Genomic DNA, 25,068 nt, shown 5'->3' with positions numbered 1-25,068 from the left:
ATTCCCTTATGATCATAGCCACTGTTTAAGAACAGTATATTATTTAGGCCATCACCTACCTTATCTTTCAACAATATATATTTTTATTTTTTTGACATTTACATGACAATGCATAGGAACACATGAACCTCTGACTGTAATCACCTGCTTGGAAAATTGGCTAAAAAAAGGATATATATATATGTATTTTAATTGAACCTGGTTTCCAGCATATACAGGACTTATCTCCAAGTCAAACAAGACAAAAAAGTAGCTACTCAACTAGGAGAAATAATTACTTTATTGCTGCCCAAATGCCTCAGGTGTCATGAAATCTAAAAAATTTAAATGTGTGGCACAATAAGCCTGTTAATATTACTTTTCTTTAGAACACCTTTGACATCACAAAAAATTGTTGACTTTATTATGAAGAATGAGAAAAGGGAGGAAAGTATGACAGTAAGTACGTTTGCTCATAGCCTGCATGATTTTAAGATTCTTTGCCTCAAGGCGCAAATGATAACAATGGAAAATGGCTTTTTAGAACTACTTTACTTACTTTCTGTATCCTAGAGAGAATAAACCAAATAAATGAATGAAGGAAATTGCTTGCCCTTTCATGGCAATAAATAACTCATTGTTCAAAATTATTTGAGTTGTCAAAGGCGCAAGATTACATACTGTTACTTGAGAAATTATCTTCTTTCATATATTGCTGTATTTTTATTTCATGCTCTCTTTTTGCTTGCTCTAGCTTTTCATTTTCAGTGTTTTGGCCAAAGAAAAAGATGTTATTTTTATTCTATTAGAGAACAGAAACTTAAAGATGCATATTAGAGGACACTAATGGGGACAGTATCAATTTCACATTGTCTTGATTATCTGGTGTTCAGTTTTACTAGTTTGTTTCTGTCTGTAAAAAATCCTGATATTTAATTAAATCCCACATTGGCAATTAGCAGCTGTTATTGTAGCCATTTCAGAGTCAAATGACTGCAAAAATCTGCTCGCTTACGACCAAGTTTGATTGAAGCTGTCTCTGGTTTAAACGTAAAATGAGAAGGTGCTGGATGTACTGGACCTACTTCATGGGATTGTTTTCTTTTTACATATTATTGGTGTTTGCAGGCATTCTGGAAATTTATCTTTAATCCTTTTTTTTTTTTAATGTGATTTCTATAAAAATAATTGAGGAAACTGTAGAAAACTTTGCTCAGTCCTTATTTATTTCAGCTGGCTTCATATAAGCAGTCAAACAGCCACCAGTTGTGTATAAATTAGCAACACTGACAATCGGATTTCATTATTACATTACTATTCAAAGGAGCTTTGCTTTGATAAGGGACAGTAATACTTCTTGAAGTTTACAAAAACAAAAAAAAAAAAAAAGCTTTTAACTTTGCATGGCAACTTAAAATAAAAAAAGAAAATTTTAATATTTGCTATAGTTCTTAATATAGTGCATTTCATAATACCTTAAGATGTATCTGGTGTAATAGCTACTGTTTCTTGCCTCTAAGAATAGACATGCAAAGACATAATGTTCTAAAGGCTTGTAAGAAAAGATTTCTAGTGAAACATATTTTACACACAAATCTTCTTCATCACCTTCCCATAGCACTATTGAATCTGAATCTAGCAAATCTACTACAACATTGCTTTAAAACTTAAAATTGGTTTGAAAGGGTGCATAATGTAATGACTCAGATAATAGATTAGATAAAAGGAGAATCCAGTAATTTTCTTTTTTAATCCTAGCTTTAGTTTATATCTTAAGGAATTATACCACTTAAACCTTGGCTTTTCTTAATAGAAATTATGATTTTATTAGGGTCTCCAGGGACATTTGGAATTTCAGTGTATCCAAAGACTTGTTTAGTCCAGAGAGACACAAAATTTTGAAGATTTTTCTTGGAGAAATGATAACTAAAGGTATTTAAACATATTTTTTTCCAGGGAGAGTAGATTACTTCCAGTTCTGTTTTACTTTACATGCAGTGATTCATGCATTCATGTGCACCTGAATTTATTGTTGCATTTCCCCCTCTATAAGAGCAAAGCTATGTTCCCAATGAAGATACAAGCTGCGACACCATGCAAGTAGCTGACATGGAAGTACATGGGAAAAGATAGAGTCTGCAGTCATGCAATTTGTTAGGCTGAGGTTTGCTGACACTAGAGAAATAAGTCCTCTTGAAGAAATGGGTCTCTGTAGACTGATTATTACAGTACATTAAAAGGGATCAGAAATTCAAACGATCAGGCACAAGAAGGCTGTGGATTACATGCGTCTTGCAGCTAAAAGTAATGTTAAAGAAAAAAACTGTTGGCTGCCACTTAGTTCTTAATATTGGTGAAATAGGAAGTGGCATTTATTTTGAAGATGGTATGCCTTTTGCAAGTTATCCTAAAATCAGTGCCACCTTGAAAAGATTGGCAGCACTGTTAAACAGAAAACTCTTTGATGAATGAGAAGTGATAGCTGCCATGCTATGCAGTCTACTCTTTGAAAAAAGTTGAGCCTTCCCCAGCTGAGAACCTGAACTGGATACTCTGGACAGTGCCAGCCTTTCATGTCTTAGCTCTTATTAATCTTCTAAAAATGTTACAACTTCTGTAGATATCAAGGTTAATGACCTATTAGACAGACTTTTTTTGTTTGTTTGATTTTTTTTTTTTGTATGTGTGAATTTTAGGGTATGTTAATGACTTAGTAAAATAATAGTAAGTCACCTGAATATCTGAAGCCCCTTTGAGTACCTGCCAGTGCAAACTTTCTGTGACCTTCGGTTGGAGAGGCTGCAGTATTCGTGAAACTGTATCTTTGTAATTTGTTCCAATTAGCTGTAAAAGTCGCAGTTCTTGGTCTTCTTGATCATTGTTGTTGTTGTTTTCGTAGAAATAGTGTTGTGATTGTTTTTTAACCTAGCTTAACATCTCTTTCTCAAGTTTTCGCTTACTTCTCAAGTTAATTTTCAAGTTAAACTTTCATTTTTCCTTTGGGCAAGTCTATGATGGTACCAAGTGACTACCAATTGGATAATTCAGTTTTCCTTATGCAGTCTGCTTCTAAGGAGAGTAGCGACTCTTTCAAAATAGCATACATAGCCAGTGTGGATTCTTCTATAATTCATAGAACAGTATAAAGTGCAAGAAGAGTATATCAAGGACATTTCATTTCAGAGAAAATATTCATGCACTTCCTGCAGATACAGAGTTCCAGCATAAATCTTTCTTTAAGTATAACCACCTCTTTTTTCTTTCTATTTCAAACTGAAAATAGAAACATCTGATTTACTTAAACCTAACAAATATTGTGAAAAATAAAGCATAGAGTTCCTATTAGCATAATATAAACACAGCAATTATAACTATTAATTACTACAAGCATTGCATGTTAATTAACCTGGATTAAAACTAGGCTCCATTGTCAACTAGGAAGTTGGAATGACTTTATCACATATCTAAAAAAGAAATCAAAATATATCTATGGAAGCTTTTTTAAAATAAAAAAAAAAACAAAAACAAAAAACAACCAACAAACCAATCAAAAAACAAACAAAAACAAATAAGAAACCCCCAAACAACCATGACATTTCTTATTTTGGAACAGATCTTGGTGAATTTTGTGTATGTTACTTTTTTTACTATCTATGTTCCCTGCCATATAAAATTAGCATGTAGGCTGAACACATAGAATCCTCTAAAAGCAGACTAAACCGAAAGTTTCCCTGGCACACCAGCTTTTCCAGCAATTATTTCTGCATCTCACGATTACATCTCTGGCAGTGAATCCTCAATATATTTTTATTCTCCACTAGCCACAGATTGCTTGGGCTTCACACAAAAGAGCCAATCTTAAAGTACTTTTAGATGTTCTTTCAATTGTGAGTAGTAAAGAGTGGCTGACTCATTTCAGACGTGGTTCCATAGAGAAAATATGGCATATCTACTGCACTGGAAGTGGAATCTAAAAAAGAAAACCTGGGAACTGAGATTAATTTGACTGTTTTTAAATAACATAAAATTGGGTGATTTGGTGATAGCCAAGAATTCTCTGTTGTTAATAAGTTATGTTTTAATTCTGGAATATTAGCTTTGCATCACTTTTTGTTTGTTTATTTGTTTTTATTTTTTAGTAGCAGTATGTTGTCCTGGTTAGAAGAGAGGCAGTATACCACAATGAATTTGTGATGGCTGAGATGAGGTGATACTACTACTGAGCTTAGCAGCTTCCTGAGCAAAGCATTTTAAAGCAGCAAAACTAGATATGACAAATGTGTCATTTAGACAGGTTCTGCTGCATTTTATCTGAGTACCCCAAGAGACTTTGGCTTTACTATTCTCATATTCCCTCATTCCCAGAGCTGTCATATAGTATAATGGTATTTAACAAATTGCATTTAGAAACGGAATGTACTCAAGGTCACTAATATTTCAAACCCCATTACTTATGTTCTGTAATCCACCTACTGTTATTACTACTCTCCTTCAGCATTGCAGTAAAAAATAAAGACTTCTGAGAATTTTCTCAGATACCTTCCCCTCCCCAAATTATTCATGGAATTTGGAAAAGCGGTATCAGTTACTGTACACTGGTCCTGGGCCAGTGAAGTCCAAAGTGAGCTTTTCTTTTATCCTCTCTGATTTTTTTATCAAGTCATTTAGGAAGCTAATTTAATGTCAGATGCTGTCTTGCATTTATTTCAAGCGTATCTTCTGAACAGATGGATTTTAACGAAGAACACTTCATGAGCTTTAAGTCAATATAAAAACCCAGATTTTTTTAACCTAACTGTAAGCCTTGAACAAAGACACCCAAATTAATAGCGCAGTTTTCTAGCTTCCCTCTACATGCAATAGAGAAAATGGGGAAGAGCAATAAAGCTTACTGCAGGTCTACATCATTGTGTCAAGTTCTTTTGCATCGGTTGTCGACAGAGGTTTGCATGATTTTCAGTTTCATCTATGAGTTAGCTGGGAGAATCCAAGCTTGCTGAATTTCTGTCAGGGTTTCAAGAGTATACTGTGAGAGGATGTTGTAAATAAACTGTTCAATCAGTCTTCATTTAACCTCAAATCTTATATCTAGATGTTTTCTCAAACTCAGTTTTCTAATGATAGCTTCCTAAATTAATATGTATTTTAAACTTCTTCAACTATTGTTTATACCATGATCCCTAGTCATTGCTCTCTCATGTTTGTGTTTTCTGTTTATGAGAGCACAAAGTGTTAATTGCCAAGTTAAATAAGTCTTTTTCATATGTCTCACTTCAGGACTTGAATTATGTTAATTTGGGGCTATCAGAAACCCTAAGGTATTTGATTTATTATCCTTTTAGCATTCAAGCACCTCTTTTTAGAATCAGAGAGATGTTAATGTAGACAGTCTCTCTAAAGAAGGCAAAATTGCAGCATGTATTCCAAATACAGAGAAATTACTTGAAGATTTCCCTGGTCATTAGCAGGGAACTTTTTCTATGTAAAACCATGTATCTTTGAATTAGGAAAAAATGCAACAGTATAAGCCATGGATAATAGTAATAAAAATCTTTGAATCTCTCTCTTATCCTACCCAAGGAGCTCTGAATAGGGCCTACAACTGATTCCTTTTGTGGATATTTCTCCATATGCTTCAATAGATTGGATCATACCAATGGGTGAAGTCCAGTGTCCATTGAAACAAGTGCAATTATATCCCTTAAATCTAATAAACTCTGTGTCAAGCTTGTAAATTTTATGGTAGTCTGCACTATATTCTAATAGCTGTCTGAGTCTAATGCCTGTGAGGCAATTGGCTGCTCGCTACTCATATCTTGTCTTACATAAATGGATAGGAGATTCAGAAATTTCAGAGAGCACAAGTGTTCCCCTTTGTTTACATAAAACTTTGACCTTGTAGATAAACAAGTCCCTTAGGTCATCAACACTTTTTAAGGCTGAAAAGAAATTTTAGTAGCATTTACATTTCTGTAATAGAAATGCAGATATTTCAGGTTGTTTTCTTTGGTTGGTTGTGTTTTGTTTTTTTTTTTTGGGGGTGGTATTTTTTGTTTTGGTTTTGTTTGTTTTGGTTTTGTTTGTTTTGTATTGTTCAAAAGTCTTGAAGTCCACTAAATATTTTCCTCCTATGAATAGGAGTATGTTCACCTGGCACTTCAATAAGTACCATGAAAAATAGTGCCTGTGTACTAGCGACATTCACAAATCTCATGTATTTGCTGCAAGTTCTTGTGTTTCTCAGGTAAATCCTGAGAAGCTGCGGTATTGTTACATATTATACCTATTGAAAATAACAGTCCTCATCAAAAGCAAGATGCAGTGCAATACTAGACTGTCATCTACCTATGTCAGTCAGAGTAATAATAACTATTAAGCCTGCTGTTCACACTGCTCTATAAATTAATAGTTGAAATTAGTAAGATTCAAGAGGTGGAGTTGACATACACTTTTTATAATCTTCCATAAATCTGGTTTTGGTTTGATTTGGTTTTTATATTTAATTTTTAATCTCTCGTTTTATAGCGGAAATTAAATAAATCTGAGGGCTAGATTCAGGTGTGCTTATACATGAAGAATAGCACTGCAACTAGCTTTACTAATCAGTTTGAAGAAAGGTTACAGACTCCAGTCAATGTTCAGATTACATCTGAAATTAAAACAGTAAGAAAGTCACAGCTCAGGGTGGCTTATATGCAACATGTATCATGATTTTAAAAGAACAGAGATATTTATTATTGGCTCTGGGTAGTTTTGTTTTCATTAGGAAACAGCAGTGGCAAGAAATAGTTTCTCAAAAAGCCTTAAACATTGTAATAATAATAAAGAAATTATGAAAAAAATTACCAGGTTCTAATTCTTATTTTTCTATACCGGTCTGTTTAACAAAGACACTCTTATTTTAATTTAGACATTTTATATTAATTTGGTTTATTGTCATCTAATTGTATTTTTGTAGCATAAAAAATTAATATTAACAAAAATAATGTTGATGTTTTTGGTAGCAAGCGCATTTTCAAACACTCCGCACTTCAAGTGACTTATTTATGAAAAATAAAGGTCACGTCATATTTTTCACTATTTATTTTAAAGACAGTTTTTATACTACACTTTGAAGGCTGGGGAGTTTTCAGAACCTTTACTGTAATCTTTGCCGTACTCTTAGAATAGCAAAACAAAAAAAAAAAACTCACACCAAAGCTTTCCCTGTGGGTGAGATGTCATGAGAAACTTGTTGACTCCTGACTGATACAATGTGACACACTCCAAATCCAAAAGTATTTTATATAGAAATGCCATAGTGCATCATGTTAGTGTCTCTGCCAAACAGAGAAAAATGAAGGCTTCATGATCATGTTGGTTACCTTTTCTGTTCAAGTAAAGGCTCCCTTACATTGTGACAGTGGCATTTGATAACAGAGAAGTTGGAGGACACAAGCTGAGTAATTAATGGTTTTCTAGTGTTCAGGTGGATAATGTCAATATGTTGTGAACTAGAAGGGAAAAGTACTTGTGGTGGCAGAAATTTTAACTTTCTGTGTTCAAAGGAATAATAAAAATGTCAATATTTAGTGATCAACAGTGCCCATGTATCAAGCATAAATTTGTCTGTCAGGCTGTCATTTGAGCACTGTTGCTGACATGGCTTTAGGATCCGATCACAACTTATGTATAAGCTATCATTTTTAATTACTTACAAATAGTTCTACTGAGCATGTTTCAGAATTTTGATATTTTTAAGCCTTTTCAAAAAACCTCATGAAATAGGGATTGATATGGTTCTAAGTAAGAAATCTCAAATGATAATCATCAAATAGGCTCAACGTTGTTTGTGCAGCAACAATAAATTTAAAGTAAAATGCAATTTGACATCATAAAGATTCTGATATCTCTTTTTTAATAGCTTCATGTCTCTGATGCTCAACAAAAGGAGTATTTTACATGTGTTTTGTACTTATGTAAACGAGTATGTACAATGTACTAAGGAATGGAAAATGGACACTGAATTTTTTTTAGATTATCATAGCCTTGGGAAGAATATCTCAATTGCTGTGTATGTATATTTTGATGTACATCCTGTCTAACATTTTGATCAGCTCAAGTGCTTGGTTTAGCATTTTCAGAAATTAATTGATGATTGGGAAGCGCTGATAGTAACGCTTCTTAGTACAGGCAAGTAAGAACTTTAAATAGAGTCATAGGGCCTGGGCAAGAAAAAGTTTTACTTAAGATGTATTACATGATAAGTAATACATGTTAAATGAACATGTATTACTTAACATGTTAGGTATTGCAACCTCAACATTTGAAAACCAAAAGCATTAAAGCTTCTTTAAGCACTAAGTCTAATAACTGAGGCCAGCAGAAATATTATCCCTGAGAATAAACCACTTTTATTTTCTATTTTCTGATATATTTTCTGCATAGTTGCTATGACATATGCAATATATATTATACAAATTTCTGTTTATTTCATCTCTCTTTTGATGAGAATCTTAAATTCTCTTTAAAAAGCCTTACTTTTCATGGTTGAAAAGATGACCATAGCAATTTGCTTTCATTGCAACCAGACAGGTGAGATGGCTTTCCTGAATCTGGATGGGGTTTAAAAAAGTAACAAGGGAGATAGGACATGCCCCATTAATCTCAATCAGTGTCTAATCTAGGGTGATGTTCTTTGGCCAGAGAATTAAATATTTGTTCATGTGCTTCAGAATTTAGCTTTTTTGTTAGAGAATTTTTAGCTGAACCTGGAAATTAATCTGTCTTGGAAATATTTCTGTATCCTCTGTCATCCAGATTCTGCTTGTGATTATGCCTTGCTCTCCAGCCTTCCTCATAAAAGAGTGGGGATTTAGAGTGGATCCCCTTCCCATTGCATAAGGGAGCTAGGCAGCAGAGAATTGGATCCAGAGTTGACAGCTGCTCTGTCCAGCAGTGAAAGAAGTTTGGTAGAATTTTCCACCTGGGGAATGCTACTAGCAAGTGACTGGAAGGCCTTGAAGATGGATAATTGAGGCCAGCTGGAGGTTACCCCCTTTCTTGGCACACACATGGGAAGGGTAACAGGGCTTCCAGAATGGAGAAGTCACTCAGGAGTTATAGAGAGATTTACCAGGGAGGAAAATGTCAGGATCCTATCCAGAAACATCTATGTACCTAAAAAATTTCTTTACACAAATGTGTGCTAGAGAGCTTTTCTGTGAGTAGCTGTGAATTAATTTCTGCAGAGATCTGTCAGAGACTATGAAGAAAGACGGTGCGTAGTATTCTGAGATTGTAGAGAGTGCTGCCTTGCTGTAGGACAGAGCAACTGCTCTGCTGTTGCAATGGATGCTAAAGGTTATTCTTGCTCAGTATAATTTCGAAGTTCTTGGCCACTTACTTAATATGTTAGTCCTAGTTTGGAATGTTTTCCTGTTGCAGCTAATGCTCACTGAATTTATACCATTAGTGAAGTTTGGGGAGGAAGTCTGTCTTCTAATTTCAGAGCTCAGATTGTTCAAGCAACTCTAAAGTTTGAGTGCTATCTACAGCTTCCTTTTTCTTTTTTCTAACTCTCTTGAGAATCTGGCCCTGCATTTGTTTACTTTTCATAAGAGCCACACTTTCCTTTGTCATTAGATGCTAACATCCATTTTTAGGGATGGCATCATGATTTTGGTTCATTACATGTATTTGAGTCATGGTTAAAATCATGTCCTCATGTCTACAAGCATATAGTGTGGCAGCCTTCAGTTTGAGACTGATTCACTCTTCAAATGGGTTAAAGGTGCATACCACCAGAGAATGACACTTCTGAGAACAAGGGCACTTCAGAATGACCTCTGTCTGTATGTGACTCCAGATGGCATGAAAACTTAGGTCACTGTGGGAAATTTGGAATAAAGCGTGGAAGCCTTTCTTTACAAGTTTGGGTGGGTTTTGCTTCTTCAAGAATAATAAGTGTTAGACTCATTGAACAAGAAAATACACAAAATGTTTTGGAAAAAAGAATGTAGAGATCTTACCAAGCTCAGAAAAGGTTGATTAAGCTTTGCAGTAGTGGAAGAATAAAGATACTACAGGCAGGTTGCCAGACCTGTATTGCAGAGCAATTGCAATGGCCATCTTTCCATTGCCTTTACCTATAGCTGATGGAAATTTAGTACTCTAAGGAAAGCTAGAAGATGAACAGTTCATAACGGTCTCATTAAAGTATGGATCATGTTTTTAATCTACATTGAGTGCTAAGATCCTGAAGCAGAAAAAACAATTCAGTAAACATGTAGAACCATATTTTCTCCGGAGCAGACTGATGAAAATGCGTCAGAGTGAACTGTCTGCACATTTCACTGCTGCTGTCTCCTCAGCTAATTTCAGCTAGTGCTTAGATATCCAGGCATTGTAGCAATGGTGATGGATACACAATCTGCTGCTGACCAAAAATGTGATTTCTGACCCCAAAATACTGAGGTACAAAATAAATGCTGCGTTTGCAGCATAATTTGGATGAGATAGTCTTAAAAGGGAAGCACTTAAAAGTAATTTTAATTATGTTGTTTTTCTTATGGGAAATGAAAGAACTCTGTGTAATGAATTAATTTTAGTGGTGTTAAAGTTTAATACTTAGATCTTTCAGATCCAGAATATGTTAATTCTTTTCCTGCACCTGTGACCTGGCAGTCCCATGTGTTTATATCTTGTTAAAATAGCCTAATAGCTACATATAATCTGAAAAATTGGGCAATTTCAAAGGGTTAATAAATCTGGATCATCAGCTCACTGGAAATTGTATTAATATTATTTTATTTTACTTGATTTTAGCAATGTGCTCAAGTATTCTACTTGAATTTTTAATTTCAGCTTATGGTTTGCTGAACTATGATTTGATTACAACTATGAAATAGTATTTTATTGAATATACAGTCAACTGCATTCGTTAGTCTTTCTCTTCTGAATGAGAAGGCATAGCAACCAGTAGTTTCCTGTGACATCTAAGGTAGCAGAAAGTACCTCTTTAGTCCAATTAACTGGTCCCCTAATGTAATGGTCAGGAAGCTCATATGTGGGTTCCTCCTGTCATTCCTCGTTTTTCTGATGTCTGCATAATGAAAGGGTGCTCTGTTACCCTGCCCCTCCTTTGGATCAGCCCACCTGGGCTGCCAGATGCATAGGCCAGGCCCGGTGGCTGGATCTATCGTGTCACTTCGCTACCAAATTGCCTTCTCGATAAGCACATGTGCTTCCTCAGGGAGAGAGTTTTCTGTGGAGAATTAAATAATCATCTCACATGAGATGTGCAGTCCTTGTAGACTCGGGACTACAAGGAAGAACTGCGACTGTATTTGATTGAAAACATGAATCTTATTATGCTTCTGATTTTTTTTGCAAAGCTTTTTTTTCCACAGCAAAACCTGCTATGCCATTATCTTTGGCTAATCAGGAATGAACTGAAGAAAAGCAAGTGAACATGGACTAGTGATGTAGGCTGTGGAAATCATATTAATAAGCATATACTGCCAATTATTTAATCATAACTTCTGTTACAAAGTGAAAGGGTAGCTATATGATTTGAATTTTATCAAGAAACCTTGTATTTTGACAATTATCACAGTATCATAAAAACAGAGAATGCTAAATAGTAGTAAAATTGACTAGAAAAGAAACAATAAATTTGAGATTTTTTTCCAAGTAAAGTTAAAGCTGGTTTAGTACATGTTCCCCATGGTTTTAACAAAAATGCAAAGTAAATCAGATAAAGACAAGAAAGGAAGTATTTAAGCATTTTAAATTCATAGCTATTATTATAGCTATAAAAGGGAGAAAAATCTTTGTATATTTTTAAAGCATTTATGTGGGGTTTTCTTCCAGTAAATCAACTTGGGGAGATTATGTATACACAATTATCTTAATGAAATGTACCATTTTAGATGAGCTCTAACTATCCTCACACAAAGACCTCTATTAAACAGTCATTTATAATTTTAATAACATATCATGCAACTATTTAATGGCAGTTTGATATCCTAGCTGCTCATTGAATATTTACTCCCCGTTGCTTTTCATCACATTACCAACACAATGTTTTCTTTAAGTCGAAGTTTTTCTGTATGCCATTTTGGATGAAAATACAGGCAAGCCTAACAGTAGGAATTTTTGAAATGTTTAGTTAGGTGCAATAGTGTATTGAACAGTCATCTTTTTAAGGTAAGAAAAAGCTGAAGTTATTTTTTACAGTTTTGCAACAATCTCATTTGTATCAGGCTAAAACTGTTGAAATGTGTGAGAAAAGTTGTGATTAGGCTGACAAATCTATTTGCTGACCATATATGCTGTTGTCACTGAAAATTTCTGAGCAGTTCTCTTAGCTTTAGAAAAGGTTTTCTTTGCCCATTAACAGTTGTGATATCATAATGTGTTGTGCCATTTTGTTTTAATTAAGATATATTTTCTCACCTATTCCTTTGAACTAACTTTTCTGGCTATTGCTAGCCTTTGTCTTTTGTGTTGTTTTGTTTTTTCTTACCTTAGCATTAGATAATTATTGTAAGGTGATCTTGTCAGTCTGCCAGGTATCTGCCAAGTAAAATTTAAGGTACTGAACTTTCCCAAACAGCTGGGGTCTGCTGCTCCCAGTGCTTACTTGATGGTGCCACACAGGCTGGAACTTTTCTTAACAGCAGACAAGGCGACAGGAGGATATGTTCTCCATGACATCTCTTAGCATCAATACTTAGACCTAAGTTCATAAGTAGCCCTGATTTTTGACCTAGGAGATCAGGTACTTTGCTCAGCTTTTCAAAAGAATATAAAAATGTAAATTAGATGCCAGAGGTAACTAATATGTCAGGATTTTTTTCACATCACTTGTTTTAGCAAATTTGAGTATATCTAGAAATTGAACCTTATTGTTTGCTTTCTGACAGCAGGACTCCTTCCTTTCTTTTTTTCCAATCCTGAATGAATCTGAAATGTCATTTCTCCCAGCCTGCATGCGTATGATCTATGGTGGCACTGTCATACTTTTGGAAATTTGGTGAATGTGATCTGTGATCTTGGTTTATTTGCTCAGCTTTGCAGTATTAAGCACTCATCATTAGGGCCTGCATCTGTGAGCATGTGGTGGAAACAGAACAGGAATATGCCAAGACTTTTCCCCATATTGCACAGAGCATCACAGTAAATCTCTATGCCAGAACAGTGCTGGGATGCCTCTGTCTGGCTCTCCTGGAAGCACAAAGCACCACAGGGAAGGGGTGATGGAGCAGAGGGTTCCATCTGCTTGAGCACCAGCCCATGGGGATGAATTAAGTTTATAGAGAGAGGGAGGACAAGTGTAGACTCTGGGTACCTGTGTGTGAGTGACCCCTTAGAGCTGCTCTGGGACTCTTTCCCATGTACTACTTGGACTGTGCTGACGTATTTGGCAAATCTTTAGAATGAAGCCCTAAATTTATGACACACAGCAGAACAAAACTGGAAATAAACTTAATTTGTAATGCACAGCATTTCTGCATAGTGTCCTAAGTATTCAGTTAGGAAAGACAATGCACATAATATTAGTGTAGTAAGCTGAAAAATGTCATTAAGCCTGGCATTCTTCTGACTCTTGGTACTGACACAATATGCTGCTGAACAAGAATTCACATTGAAGGCTTTTATGTATTCCTGAGTAATTAATATGCATAGATTTGGGATATAGCTAATGCTTTCAAGATTAATATATGTGTTTTAATAATTGTTTCCTGTCACTTGATTTATCAATTCTTAAAATATTGAATTGCAAATATATTACTGCTTTTTAATGTGGGGCTGCTTCATGAAAACTATTAGTACATTTTGTTCTTCTGTTGAGTTACATGGCTTAGTGACAATCGTGTTTAGCCTAGGAATTTTTGTGCATCACCCAGTGAAACATTAAAAAGCTTTTAACTATTAAACAATATTTATGTATATGCAGCATCAAAGCACACCATACTGTGCACTAAGCAAATTCTTTCACCATTTTGTTACTAAAATCTAAACTAAGTAATAGATTAGTTTGTAAATCTTTTTGTAGACCTATTTACCGTAATGGTTTTGTTAATCATAAGCAAGAAAGAAAAATTTCTAAGGATGCTGTACTTACTGAAGATAAGAGTATTAATGCTATGTTATATGCTAACCTCTGTTTTAAAAAGATGTCTTTAGAAAACACAGAAGAAAAAACTGTGAAGGAGTGAAGAAGTTAATTAGCTATAGTACCTCTTGCAAGAATACATCCTTGACAATTCCTAGAAAATGCATTGAGATAGAATTCAGGTCATAGAATACTTTTACCAACCCTGTTACTGTGTTTAATTTAGTCAGTGGCATTGACAGCTGATTTCTTTGTGAATTGAATAAAAAAATACACTATACTGAATTCCTTTAAATCTGCACTACTATTATGAATGTAAATTATGGTTCAATGTTAACTAGTCCCTGTCTGCACAATATAACTATAGAAGAATCTGAGATGTGAAATTCATTCTGTTTATATTGATCATTTCCTTCCTCTACCTCTTTTGTAACTTTAGGTTTAACAGAGGCATGTAGATATGGTAGAACAAGCGAGAATGCAACCCAGTTATTTTGAAATTTAGTACAGTACTTTTTTCTTTTTTTTTTTTCAATTTAATCAATAACCTGAACTTTTGTTACAATGCACTGACTGTGCTCATCTCTTCTGGTATGAATAGCTTAATCGCAAAACCATGCTGGATTGGATCAGTCACAATTGTTACACTAATTTCAGGCAGATACTCTGTGCTAACATGCAAATTTTATTAATTCTGGGTATCATCCATTGCTTTTGAAATATATTTCTCTCTTTTACATCTTATTTTGTGATTATGTCTGTGCATATATCTAGTAGAAGTGCATCCCTTTTGAGTGTCTATTTTCACTGTTTAAAACTTCTTAAAATAGTTATCATTGATATGATAATTTCAGATTTTTAATAATATATTTTCTATCTCAATGGACATGTCTGAATTTGATAACTTTAATAAGGACCTTTACTGATTCTACAATAGATCTGTGAAAGATAAACACATATGGGATGTTTTATCTATAGCTAGAGCTGCTGCTTCAGCTCTCAAACTAATGGAACCATAATAGAACACTTACTAGTAAAATTAATGGGCTGCATTCTTTTCCTTGTCATTAGATCTGTATGGCTGCATTTGGTCTGAATTGTTCATTTATGAGAGGAAAGAATGATGAAGATGCTAGGATTTTTCTATGTAGTTGAAAGGAATCTATAACTTTTTTTTTGGTATTCATGAGCTAGTTAGCATCTTGTTATGCCAACCTTCACTGAGCCAATGTAAGTTAAAGAACATCTTCTGTGGTATACTTTTATGAACAAAATAATCTATTGATTCTCATCTTTGTATTATTCTTGCATGCATAAAAGAAGGAGGTCAAGGATATTTGTTTCTCCTGCCATTGTTCATTATCCCAGATACTTCTACTAGGGAAAGTGGTTTCTCTGGGATTTTACTGTAATCCACAGGATTTTATTTTTATTGAGCCTGTTTCCTTGTACTGCACTTGATAGTAGTTCAACCATGTACAGAAAATGAAATGTAATAGCAATCATGTTAACTTTCTATTAAAGTATGGATTTTTTTGAAAAGACTAATTTACTGGGAGAATTCTCTTTGAGACCGTTTTACACCAGAATCTATTATCAAAACCCAGTGCAACAACCTTTCTTAAAGACAAGCGATGTCATTTGACACAGATAGCTATCCCACACTATATATTGTTGTTATCATTATAGCTGAAACCCTGCATGGTTGCCTAAGCATTTCTATCCTGAGATTTTCTTTGAGATTTTGGGGGCTGAAATATTGTAGATTTTTTTTCTGTGCTTTCTCATTAGCCTGGTCCCTTTGCACACAGTTTTCAACCTCCACAATTTTGGCATTCCTGATCTTCCAGAATTTCAGTATTGCCAAACTATAGCTGACTGCCTAACATGATGTAGGTAGCAGGGCTATGACCTACTGGATCTGGAAAAAATTCATTAAAGCTGTATGTCTGCTCAAATGGCACCATCTATAAACCACCCAGGATTTCTCCACGTTAGAGGATTTTTCACCTAATTTGTATTGCCACCTTTCAGAACCTCTGTGGGGAGTAGCAAGTATCCAACCAGCAAAGTATAGTCTGAATAGACCTCTACTGCTACAGGGTTACTCCCTCCCATCCCCAATGACTTTGTTTTATGAAACAGAAAATGAGAATAAAAACTTGAATACAGCTGATGTTCCATATTGCTGAGCATGTGAAATGCTGTACATAAAGCTTCTTTACTAACCTGTGTATTATAAAAAATAGTAGAAAGAATGTATTACTGCAGAGAATAGAAAGCATCATTTGTAACACTGTGATTGCTTACTGTTTTTTATATCTTTTTGGTTTGAGAATTATTTTGTGTGTGTGTGTTTGAATGTTTATCATTGGCCATGGCATTTGGAAGGCCTGTACAAGGTTCTTAAAATATAACTCAGTTTAAGGAACCAAAGCAAAACTGCCTCTTGAAAAGAAGAGGCTAATGTAAGCCTTTAAAATAGTGATTTTCTGGCTGGCTGTTGATGAAAATTTTGAAGTTTATAGTCTGTGGCACTTGTAATCTAGGTCTGCTTCTAGTTTTTTGGGTAGCTCGCATTGTTCCTTTCCAGTGGTATTTTAGAGGAATGTATATGATTTAAACATTTATTAATGAATCCAGGAGACAAAATACAAATGAATATTGAAATTTTTCTAGGCTTAAACATGATAAAATAATATGATTTTTCATATAGTATTTTTTTAGAATTTCTTTTTTAGAGTAAGTATATTTGTATTCGATTACTTGTTCAAGTACACCTTCAGAGAGGATTGTTGATCCAATGTTAAGGATTACTGCTATGCTTTTTTATTATCTTTCTATTACCTTCACTTATTATTATCTTCTGTGACTTATCTAGGTATTCACACATTTGTTATATTATTTTGTCGTGGTTTAAACCCAGCCACAAACCTTGTTCACTCACTCCCCCCACTTCTTGCCCTCCCCCTGCTCCTGGAGGGATGGAGAGGAGAATCGGAAGGAATGTAACTCCCACGGGTTGAGATAAGAACAGTTTAGTAACTAAGGTATAACACAAATCACTGCTGCTACCACCAATAATAATAATGATAAAGGAAATAACAAGAGGAAAGAATACAACACCTCAGCACCAGCTGACTGATAACTTGCCCCACTCCCCCCAGCCGAGCACCAACCGATACCTCGTCCAACCCTGCAGTCCCCCAGCCCTTCTGGGTAACTCCCAGTTACATCCTGGGCATGACGTGCTGTGGTATGGAATACCTCTTTGGTCAGTTTGGGTCAGGTGTCCTGTCTCTGCTTTCTCCCGGCCTCTCCTCCTCCCTGGCAGAGCATGAGGCTCAGAAAGTCCTTGGCCAGACCAAACATTTGAGCAGCAACTAAAAACATCAGCGTTATCAGCTCTCTTCCCAGGCCAAAACATGAAAACATAGCCCTGCACTAGCTACTAAGAAGGAGAAAAATGACTGCTACTGCTGAACCCAGGACAATTTTATACTTTGTAATATGATTATTGCAGTATCTTCTGCCAGAAAGATGTACAAGTTTCATGCATATTTCATGTTTTGTATCGAAATAATTACATTAAAATTCAGTCACCGTCCCCCCAAATCAAAATATATTGTAAGAAAATACTAAAATAAACTATTTGATTTTCTTCTTTTCTGGTTTTGAATGTTTGGGGGGTTTTTGGCAGTAGAAGAAACAGTGAAACTAAAATTTATTTATTAAGATTTAATCAAAATCACTGTTTTTGTTTAGGAAAAATACAAAAAGAAATATCAAGTGAGGAGAAGAAAGATAACCTTTCTTTCCTTTCTGTACTTATGGAGAGCTTATGGAGACTCAATTAGAAAACCAGCAGTAACATAGTGGTACAATGAAAACTTTGTTGTGAGCAAAAAAGTGAACTTGACTTATATGAGAAGCCACCAATTTACAGCTGCATTAAAATTGTAACAATTTACAGTATTTTACTTGGACTGTTAATATGATTAGTTCAATTACAATGGTATTACCATTTGCACTCTAAATTGTCCTAAGTTTGGCAGCAACATCCTCCTCAAAAGGGAAAATGGTAGTTTAGTATGTTACTGGCATCCTCAATTCTTCAGTAGGGGTACTGTGGTGTTGATTATTTCTTATTCCTCTTTCTCAGTTCCACTTAGAACTAATTCAGCATATTTCCTAGCTTTTTTTTTTGTCTTGTTCTTTCTTTATTAATTGTAAACATCACTTTTTAGCTGTATTTATTATATGTTTTATTTTACATATGTTAGTACACTCCTTGTTCTCCTCCATTTTTTTTTTTTTTCCTCTTTGCTAGTCTTAAAACCTCTGTCCAGCTTCCCGGTCAGTTGTTTTTTAAATTATCATTCCTAGGTTTTTTTTAAGCCTGTCTTATCCCATGCCTATACTCCTATAAACCACGTTATTATGTCAAAGTCATAAATATTTTATTCTATACAGAATAATTACTTGTTATTGTATATTATGCAAATATAAACCAATAGAAGTCATATAAGCAAAACTGTAACAAATTAGGCAATAGTTGCCTGATCATTAGAAAAACTGTTGCAGCTGAACAAGCTAAATCAAATCTCCAGGCAGGCAAAGAAAGTTCAGAAAAGCCTGAGAAATTAATCTTGAGGCCTTGCAGAACTGGTGCAAGGTCTACCAATGCTGGCTTACAGGGCTACAATAGCAACAAATATTCTTGCATTGGCTCTTGTCTTTTTGTCTTGTTATCACTTCTAATTAGCAAACTGACGAGTTAAACTTGGCATTTTTGCTTCTGCATTGCTGTTGCTCAGGTTATATTCATTGTCACTGTACTTTCTTGTTTTAATGTTGTTACAGAATTTGAAATCTTGGCTATTTAAGCTAAAGCAAAATCACCAAAGGTTCAAGGAAAAAAGAAGCAAAGAGAAACCTATGGTTAACGCTCCTAATGTGAAGTGAACTCACAACTAGGAGCAGCAATACCTGAATTCAGCAGTTTGGGTAGACTCTATTTATCCTGAGAAATCTGAGAATACCCTTATCGGGACCTGGATTTACATAGAGATTTTGGTGTGCACCACTGCAAGCTACATCTATAGAAGATTCTTGCACAGTCTGAATGCCATTATGGTTTGGGATTAGAAAAGGCATCATGCTAAGCAACAGTGATGGTATCAAACGCAAACAGAGAAGAAGAGGTATAGAGTACAGTCTGTAAATCAGTATTTTAAAATTATACATTTTAGAACTGGGGGGAGTGATAATGATATAATCCTCTGTACTAATAAAGGTACATTTATCCCAACCTGTTAGGACAGAATGAGCAAGATAGTTGTAGGAACCAGTGCAGCAATATCAAACTTAACTTAGGCTTATCTTTCCCTAATGCAGTACCAAAACTAATCAGTCTCCAAGCAACTAACTTACTAACAATAAGCAGACTCTGAGGAAATATGCATTTATCACAGTAACAGCATCAAAACAGTATTACACATTCAAAACATAGTTTGCAGGTAAAATTGCTGTGTTAACAGAATGACTTCGCAGTTATTCAATTAAATATTTAAAGATTAAAAAAAAAAAAACAAATTAATGCCTAAACAGCCCAAGTTATAGACAATAATATGGATTCAATTCAACATAGTGTCTATTGTTGCCACAGCAAGAATAATAAATAGAACATAATGTAGAAATGAAAATCAGCTCTTTAGATTGCTGTCATCTTACTCATGTCTGTAAATGAAATATGATTCTCAAAGAATTTGTGCCTGTAGAGCTTTTTCTTATAGTTAATACAGTGTTTAAAGGGAGAAAACTTATTTTCTTAAGCAATGAGAGTAAATAATTCTTTATGGGAGCTGATTTTTTTTTTTTAATAGGCTATTTCAGTATGTCACTGTTGTGATGGAAAGTATAGCTCTCAGTTCACCCTCTGTCCATATCTAACCTTGATGAGGGTAAACCCGTTAACAAGGGTAGGTTATTCTCTGAGAACAATTCTGTTCTTCCTCAGTGAAATTCATGGCTGCTGTGGTAACTACAGCATAATAATAGGCAATGAACAAAAGTTATCAAGGTTGTTTACAGAAGTTAAATGTCAAGGTGCTTTTAAAGTCAGCCTTGAAGTTATTATAAAAGAAGCCCTATAGCATCAGTGTCGTACGTTATTTAGTAAAGACTTCCATCAACCAACAATACCCGTTTTTCCTTTTTAGCACTAGTCATGTTGTCCTGTAAATCAGGTTTATAGGAAGAATATTTATTTATTAGCTTCAAGTCAGATGATGGTCAGTAGAAGTAATCCTTTGGGCAAAATTATTCCCAGCTTCAGCTTCAAACAAGTTTTGATTCATTTATTACATTCTCAGTATGTGCGAGAACCCCCTGCTGACATCAGTAACAAGCAGTGCATGGAGAAAAACACAGAGCTTTGAAAATGAGATGTTATTTGTGTTTGAGAAGAGTATTTTAACATTTTTGTTTGTACTAATGCTGTCACATTTTATATATAGTGGTGGGGTTTGCTGTGGTTTTGTATTTTGGCACCAGCCTGTAATGTGTGTGCCATCATGCTGTATACTCAGGGAACACATCCCTATGGTAATATTACATTTGCAGACTGCTTTATGGTATAATTAAGCTTAAGGATATTGTGAATTCCATAAATATCAAATAAACTACATAGAAGTGTGTCAAGACTTAAAAAAACAGCTAAATCCTATTGAAAAATAGTTATCACTTAGCAGTCTGTCCTTTGTTTAAGTGCAGGAAAAAAGCTGCAATGGATCTGGGAAACAAGTGATCACTGCAAGAGCTCAAGCAAGTGAAATATGATGCTTGACTGCAATTAGAGTGATCTACTTCAGATTCTTTTAGATATCATGGGTTATTAAGTAACCAAATTATATTCAAGTAATTCAGCACCTGCTCCATCAAGCTACAGAATATGGAATTAGATATAGACCACTTCAGCTTCACTGATTTGATTACGTAGTGGAGAGAGACTGGTGAATATACATTAATCCTGTGAAATTAAATCAAGAAAATTAGCTGAAGATATTCCTGGGGGCCTATTTGGTGTCTATTTGCATAAAATGCTGAATTACCTGCTTACTGAAATAACTTTTTTTTTTTTTTTTTGTGGTGACAAATGGAATGGAACTGAAGAACTGAGTTTAGATAGAAATTTAAGCAGCAATGTACAGGTTCAAATCAGAAATCCATTTAACTCTGGCTCTGACAACAACCAGTACCAGATCATTAGGGCATAAGAACAGAACAAGTATATAATTTTTCTCTCAGCGTTTCCTAATGTGGAGTATAGAGACTACACTGTAACTTTGTTTATTTTTAATTGTGTGTGATGGACTTTGCTACTATTATTATTTGAACCAGTTTGTTCTGTTATTATTTTCTGGTCTCTTCAGTATCCTGTATAATGTATGCAAGTGTAAGGCAATCATGCACACTCTGAACAAGGATGTTGTTTTTTAAAATTCTTTAAGATAATGTCATCTGATGTTTCCTCATTCTTATGAGAAATGATGACATAATAGGCAAATAAAGCCTATGCATTCTTTATCTGTGCCGTTCTAATTTTATAGACTTCTGACCAGGTTGTCTCTTTAGGATCCTGAATTATTTAATCTTTTTACATACAAAGGCATTCCAGTATTTCTAACCATGTTTTTGTCCTGTTTGTAACTTTTCTATTGGCGCTTCATAGTCGGTGGGAAGCTTACTCACTTCTGTCTCCAGAAGAAGTCTGAACAACTAATGTAAGATGCAGAAGTCTATCCTGCAGGCTTTTCAAATTAAGGGAGATTAACTCCATACCAAACTGATTAATTTAAATATTAAGTATAGACATTGAAAACCTGTCTTATTACTTCAATCTGAAAATATGACTACACTATTTTCAGCTATTCTTAGTCTAGCCATTTCATAATGTGTTTGAAAAGATCCTTTCTTGTATATTTCTTAAGGTTTTCTAAACAATTCGGTTTTCTAATCTGTTACCTATAAGTGATTCTTTTGTAAGCAATGTCCATATTGACTTTGATTTTGATTTCTTAGAGTAAAACATTGATGAATTAAAATTATTGAAGTAAATTAATAATAAACATGGCAAAATATGTTTACAAAACATATGAGTGAAGTGCAGAAGTCCTAGAACTTCGAAATATTTGATCTGTAGATGTGTTTCAAATAGTTCTATCATAAATACTTTTTCATCCTCAGGGAAATATGTATGATTCATAGTAATTTCCATTTTGGTTGGAGACAAAATAAAACTTCAAAGGACAGTGATAAATGGAAAGCACAGCATGTTTAGAAAAAACACTGTCTTGATGTGGTTAGTGTACATAGTTCAAATTCAAGACAAAGGTTCTGTTTAACTTATTCAGAATAGATACTTGAACCCTGTTCTGCCATACCCAGAATAATTAACAACCAAAAGCCTTAGGTGGATTATAGAATGCCTCATCTGTTTTGACTAGCTGCTTCTCTTGAACCTGAGAAAACATTCCCAGTTAATGTTCGTAATAACCAGCGCATTTCAGCAAGCTGTTTTGAGTTTCACAAAATGTTTTATGTAAAAAGTTATTATCTCTGAAGCAGTTTTCCTTTTCTTCTTGTTACATGCATGAGATGCTCTTCGTACATGCAGAGTTCTCTACTTTGTATACTCTCATTGCTCTATCAAATCATAGTGTGCTTTGTATTTTCCACATTTTGTTTATTTTTTTTCTTTTTTTTTTCAGTATTTAAAGATTTCTATGGTTTACATTTTGGTTACAGGTTTCTCTTGGACTTTTACATGCTCGAGCTACTCATATCCTCTGGCCTCCACAACGCTGGCAGAAGTTACAGTCAGTGCTTCCTCCAGAGCGCAAACCACTCCAGAGAGAGCAAGAGTGATCTGAATGTTCAGACAGAAAAACTCTGAAGTGAAGTTTACCCAGGAAGAGTTGCATTGGTTGTACCATGCCCTGTAAGAGATTTTGCCAAGTGTGCTTTAATGTTAGGTATAATATCAGCAAATACATGTGACATCTTCATGTTAAAATGCCACTGTAAATGTAAAGGGTTTTTTTCTGTTTTGATGGGGTTTTTTTGGTTGGTTTGGGTTTTTGGTGCAGTTTGAGTTATTTTACTTTGAAATAATTGGTTGTAGAAGGTTTGAATGTTCAAGTTTTCTGGGAGCAGTAAAATGCTTTGACTCTACTATGTCTATACTCATGCTTGTCTGGATAAGAAATTATTAGAAATTATTAAAAATTATTAAAACCCTCAAGAAAATATCTTTTACATTCATCTTGTTTCTTTAGTAACTGAGTGGATCCTTTAGTGTTATCATTGATTGCATATGAAAAAGAAACACAACTATGTAATCATCTTTTGGATTGTCCTATAAGTTCTAATACTGGAAAATTAGTACCTCTGTAGCTGAAAAGTTCATCATATGTGTTGTTTGGTTTTGTTGGGTTTTTTTTTTCCCAAAAGCTAATGAGATTTTTTTTTCTTTTAGTGCAGCTTGTGTTTAGTATTAATCTGAGTACGTATTACTTATTTTCAATTTCTCTTCCAAGAGTGTTTTATATAGTCATTCCTTGTATATCTTGCAGAAATAGATATTTCAGTCAAAATATACAAATTATATTGTGGTATCTGAAGGTAATGTTTCTTGCATTCCTCAAGAATAGTAAATAATTCTTAATATTGATTACCACATTTCTTTGAAACTATGTAATTAGTTCATAAACACTATACAATTAATACTGTAAATATGTAATTAATAATATAAATACACTGTGAATATGCACTACAGATTCTACACACATAAGTGAAAATTATTTGAATAATGACACTTTTTCAGCTGCAGATTAATATGAGCTAGCTTATTTTAATATTTATTGATTTTTTTTAATCACACAAAAGATATTTAAACATGTCAGCTAAAATCATGTAATTATCAGAACAAGATGAAAATAAGCCTATAGCTCTTTGAAGACATACATCTGCATATTGGTTAGATGACAGCTTCAATCACCATGAAAACTCTGTATTCCTCTCTAACCTTCTTTAATGCTACAGATCTTCTGACTCTCTGAACACTTTACTGTCTGTGCCATGTTCTCTCTTTGTTTCAAAATGCTGTTATATAGGAGTCTGAACTCATCTTAGTTAAAACTAATGCTGTTTGTTTGTTAATCGCAGTAAATTCACTATTAGTTTGATTGGCATAGGATGATTGAAAACAGTAGTTTGCAATCTTTTTTTTTTATTAATTAAGAAAATTGAAATTATATCAAGAAATTTACTGCAGTCATAATTGATATTGGTGACAAAGATACAAGTACTTATTCAAAAGGACAGACAAACATAAAAAGAAGTGGAACAAGAGATTAGATTAGCTTTATTTCTCTTGGTTGTTCAGATCTTCATTTCCCTTCTTTCCACTAACTCAGTCCCTCTATCCTCCTCTTCTTATTTTCAATTATTAACTGGGCAGAAGTTCTTACATATATTGACAATCTGGAAAATGTGGTTGGCTGTTCTGATTCACTGGTATGTGTTCTCAAGACTAGTGTCAGAGTCATCAACAAAAACAAAGGCATTTGTTCCTCACTTATTACCTCAATGATATTTTTCTGTTCATGTTTTCCTGACATGCATTCTGCCTGGACATGTGCACACACACACAATGTTACATACATGTGCGCATAAACATAGGTATAACCATATACATGTGACACACAACATAGGCATATCCACTCTGTACTCATATAAACAGTAATAGCACCAGCGACCTCATCCTCTTACTGACTGATAAGGATGAAAACATGTAAGTAGGAAATGTATAGAAATATATACAGGGTGGATGCCTCCAGCATCAGACACCCGTTTTGCCCAGTATACAGAATCCTACTGCATACTGGGACCTGGGTCCTTGTTGTCCCCAGGCAAAGGTGCACACA

The 25,068-nt window shown here is 34.4% G+C and overlaps 1 protein-coding gene across 5 annotated transcripts in view; it reads left to right on the top strand.

Moving 5' to 3' along the window:
- Positions 1-23,314, top strand: part of IMMP2L (inner mitochondrial membrane peptidase subunit 2) — a 462,983-nt gene extending 439,669 nt beyond the window's left edge. For all 5 annotated transcript variants that reach the window (XM_065694205.1, XM_065694272.1, XM_065694444.1 and 2 more), the window contains one exon: positions 22,889-23,314. In XM_065694205.1, coding sequence (XP_065550277.1) covers positions 22,889-23,008 — 120 coding nt within the window. In that variant the 3' untranslated portion in view covers positions 23,009-23,314. The remainder of the gene's footprint in view (positions 1-22,888) is intronic.
- The last annotated feature ends 1,754 nt before the right edge of the window (positions 23,315-25,068 follow it).

The sequence above is a fragment of the Lathamus discolor genome, chromosome 1 (genome assembly GCF_037157495.1).
Source record: "Lathamus discolor isolate bLatDis1 chromosome 1, bLatDis1.hap1, whole genome shotgun sequence".
In the NCBI taxonomy this organism is placed as follows: domain Eukaryota; kingdom Metazoa; phylum Chordata; class Aves; order Psittaciformes; family Psittacidae; genus Lathamus; species Lathamus discolor.
The sequence above is the reverse complement of the archived record's forward strand: the minus strand, read 5'-3'. Positions and strand labels throughout refer to the sequence as shown.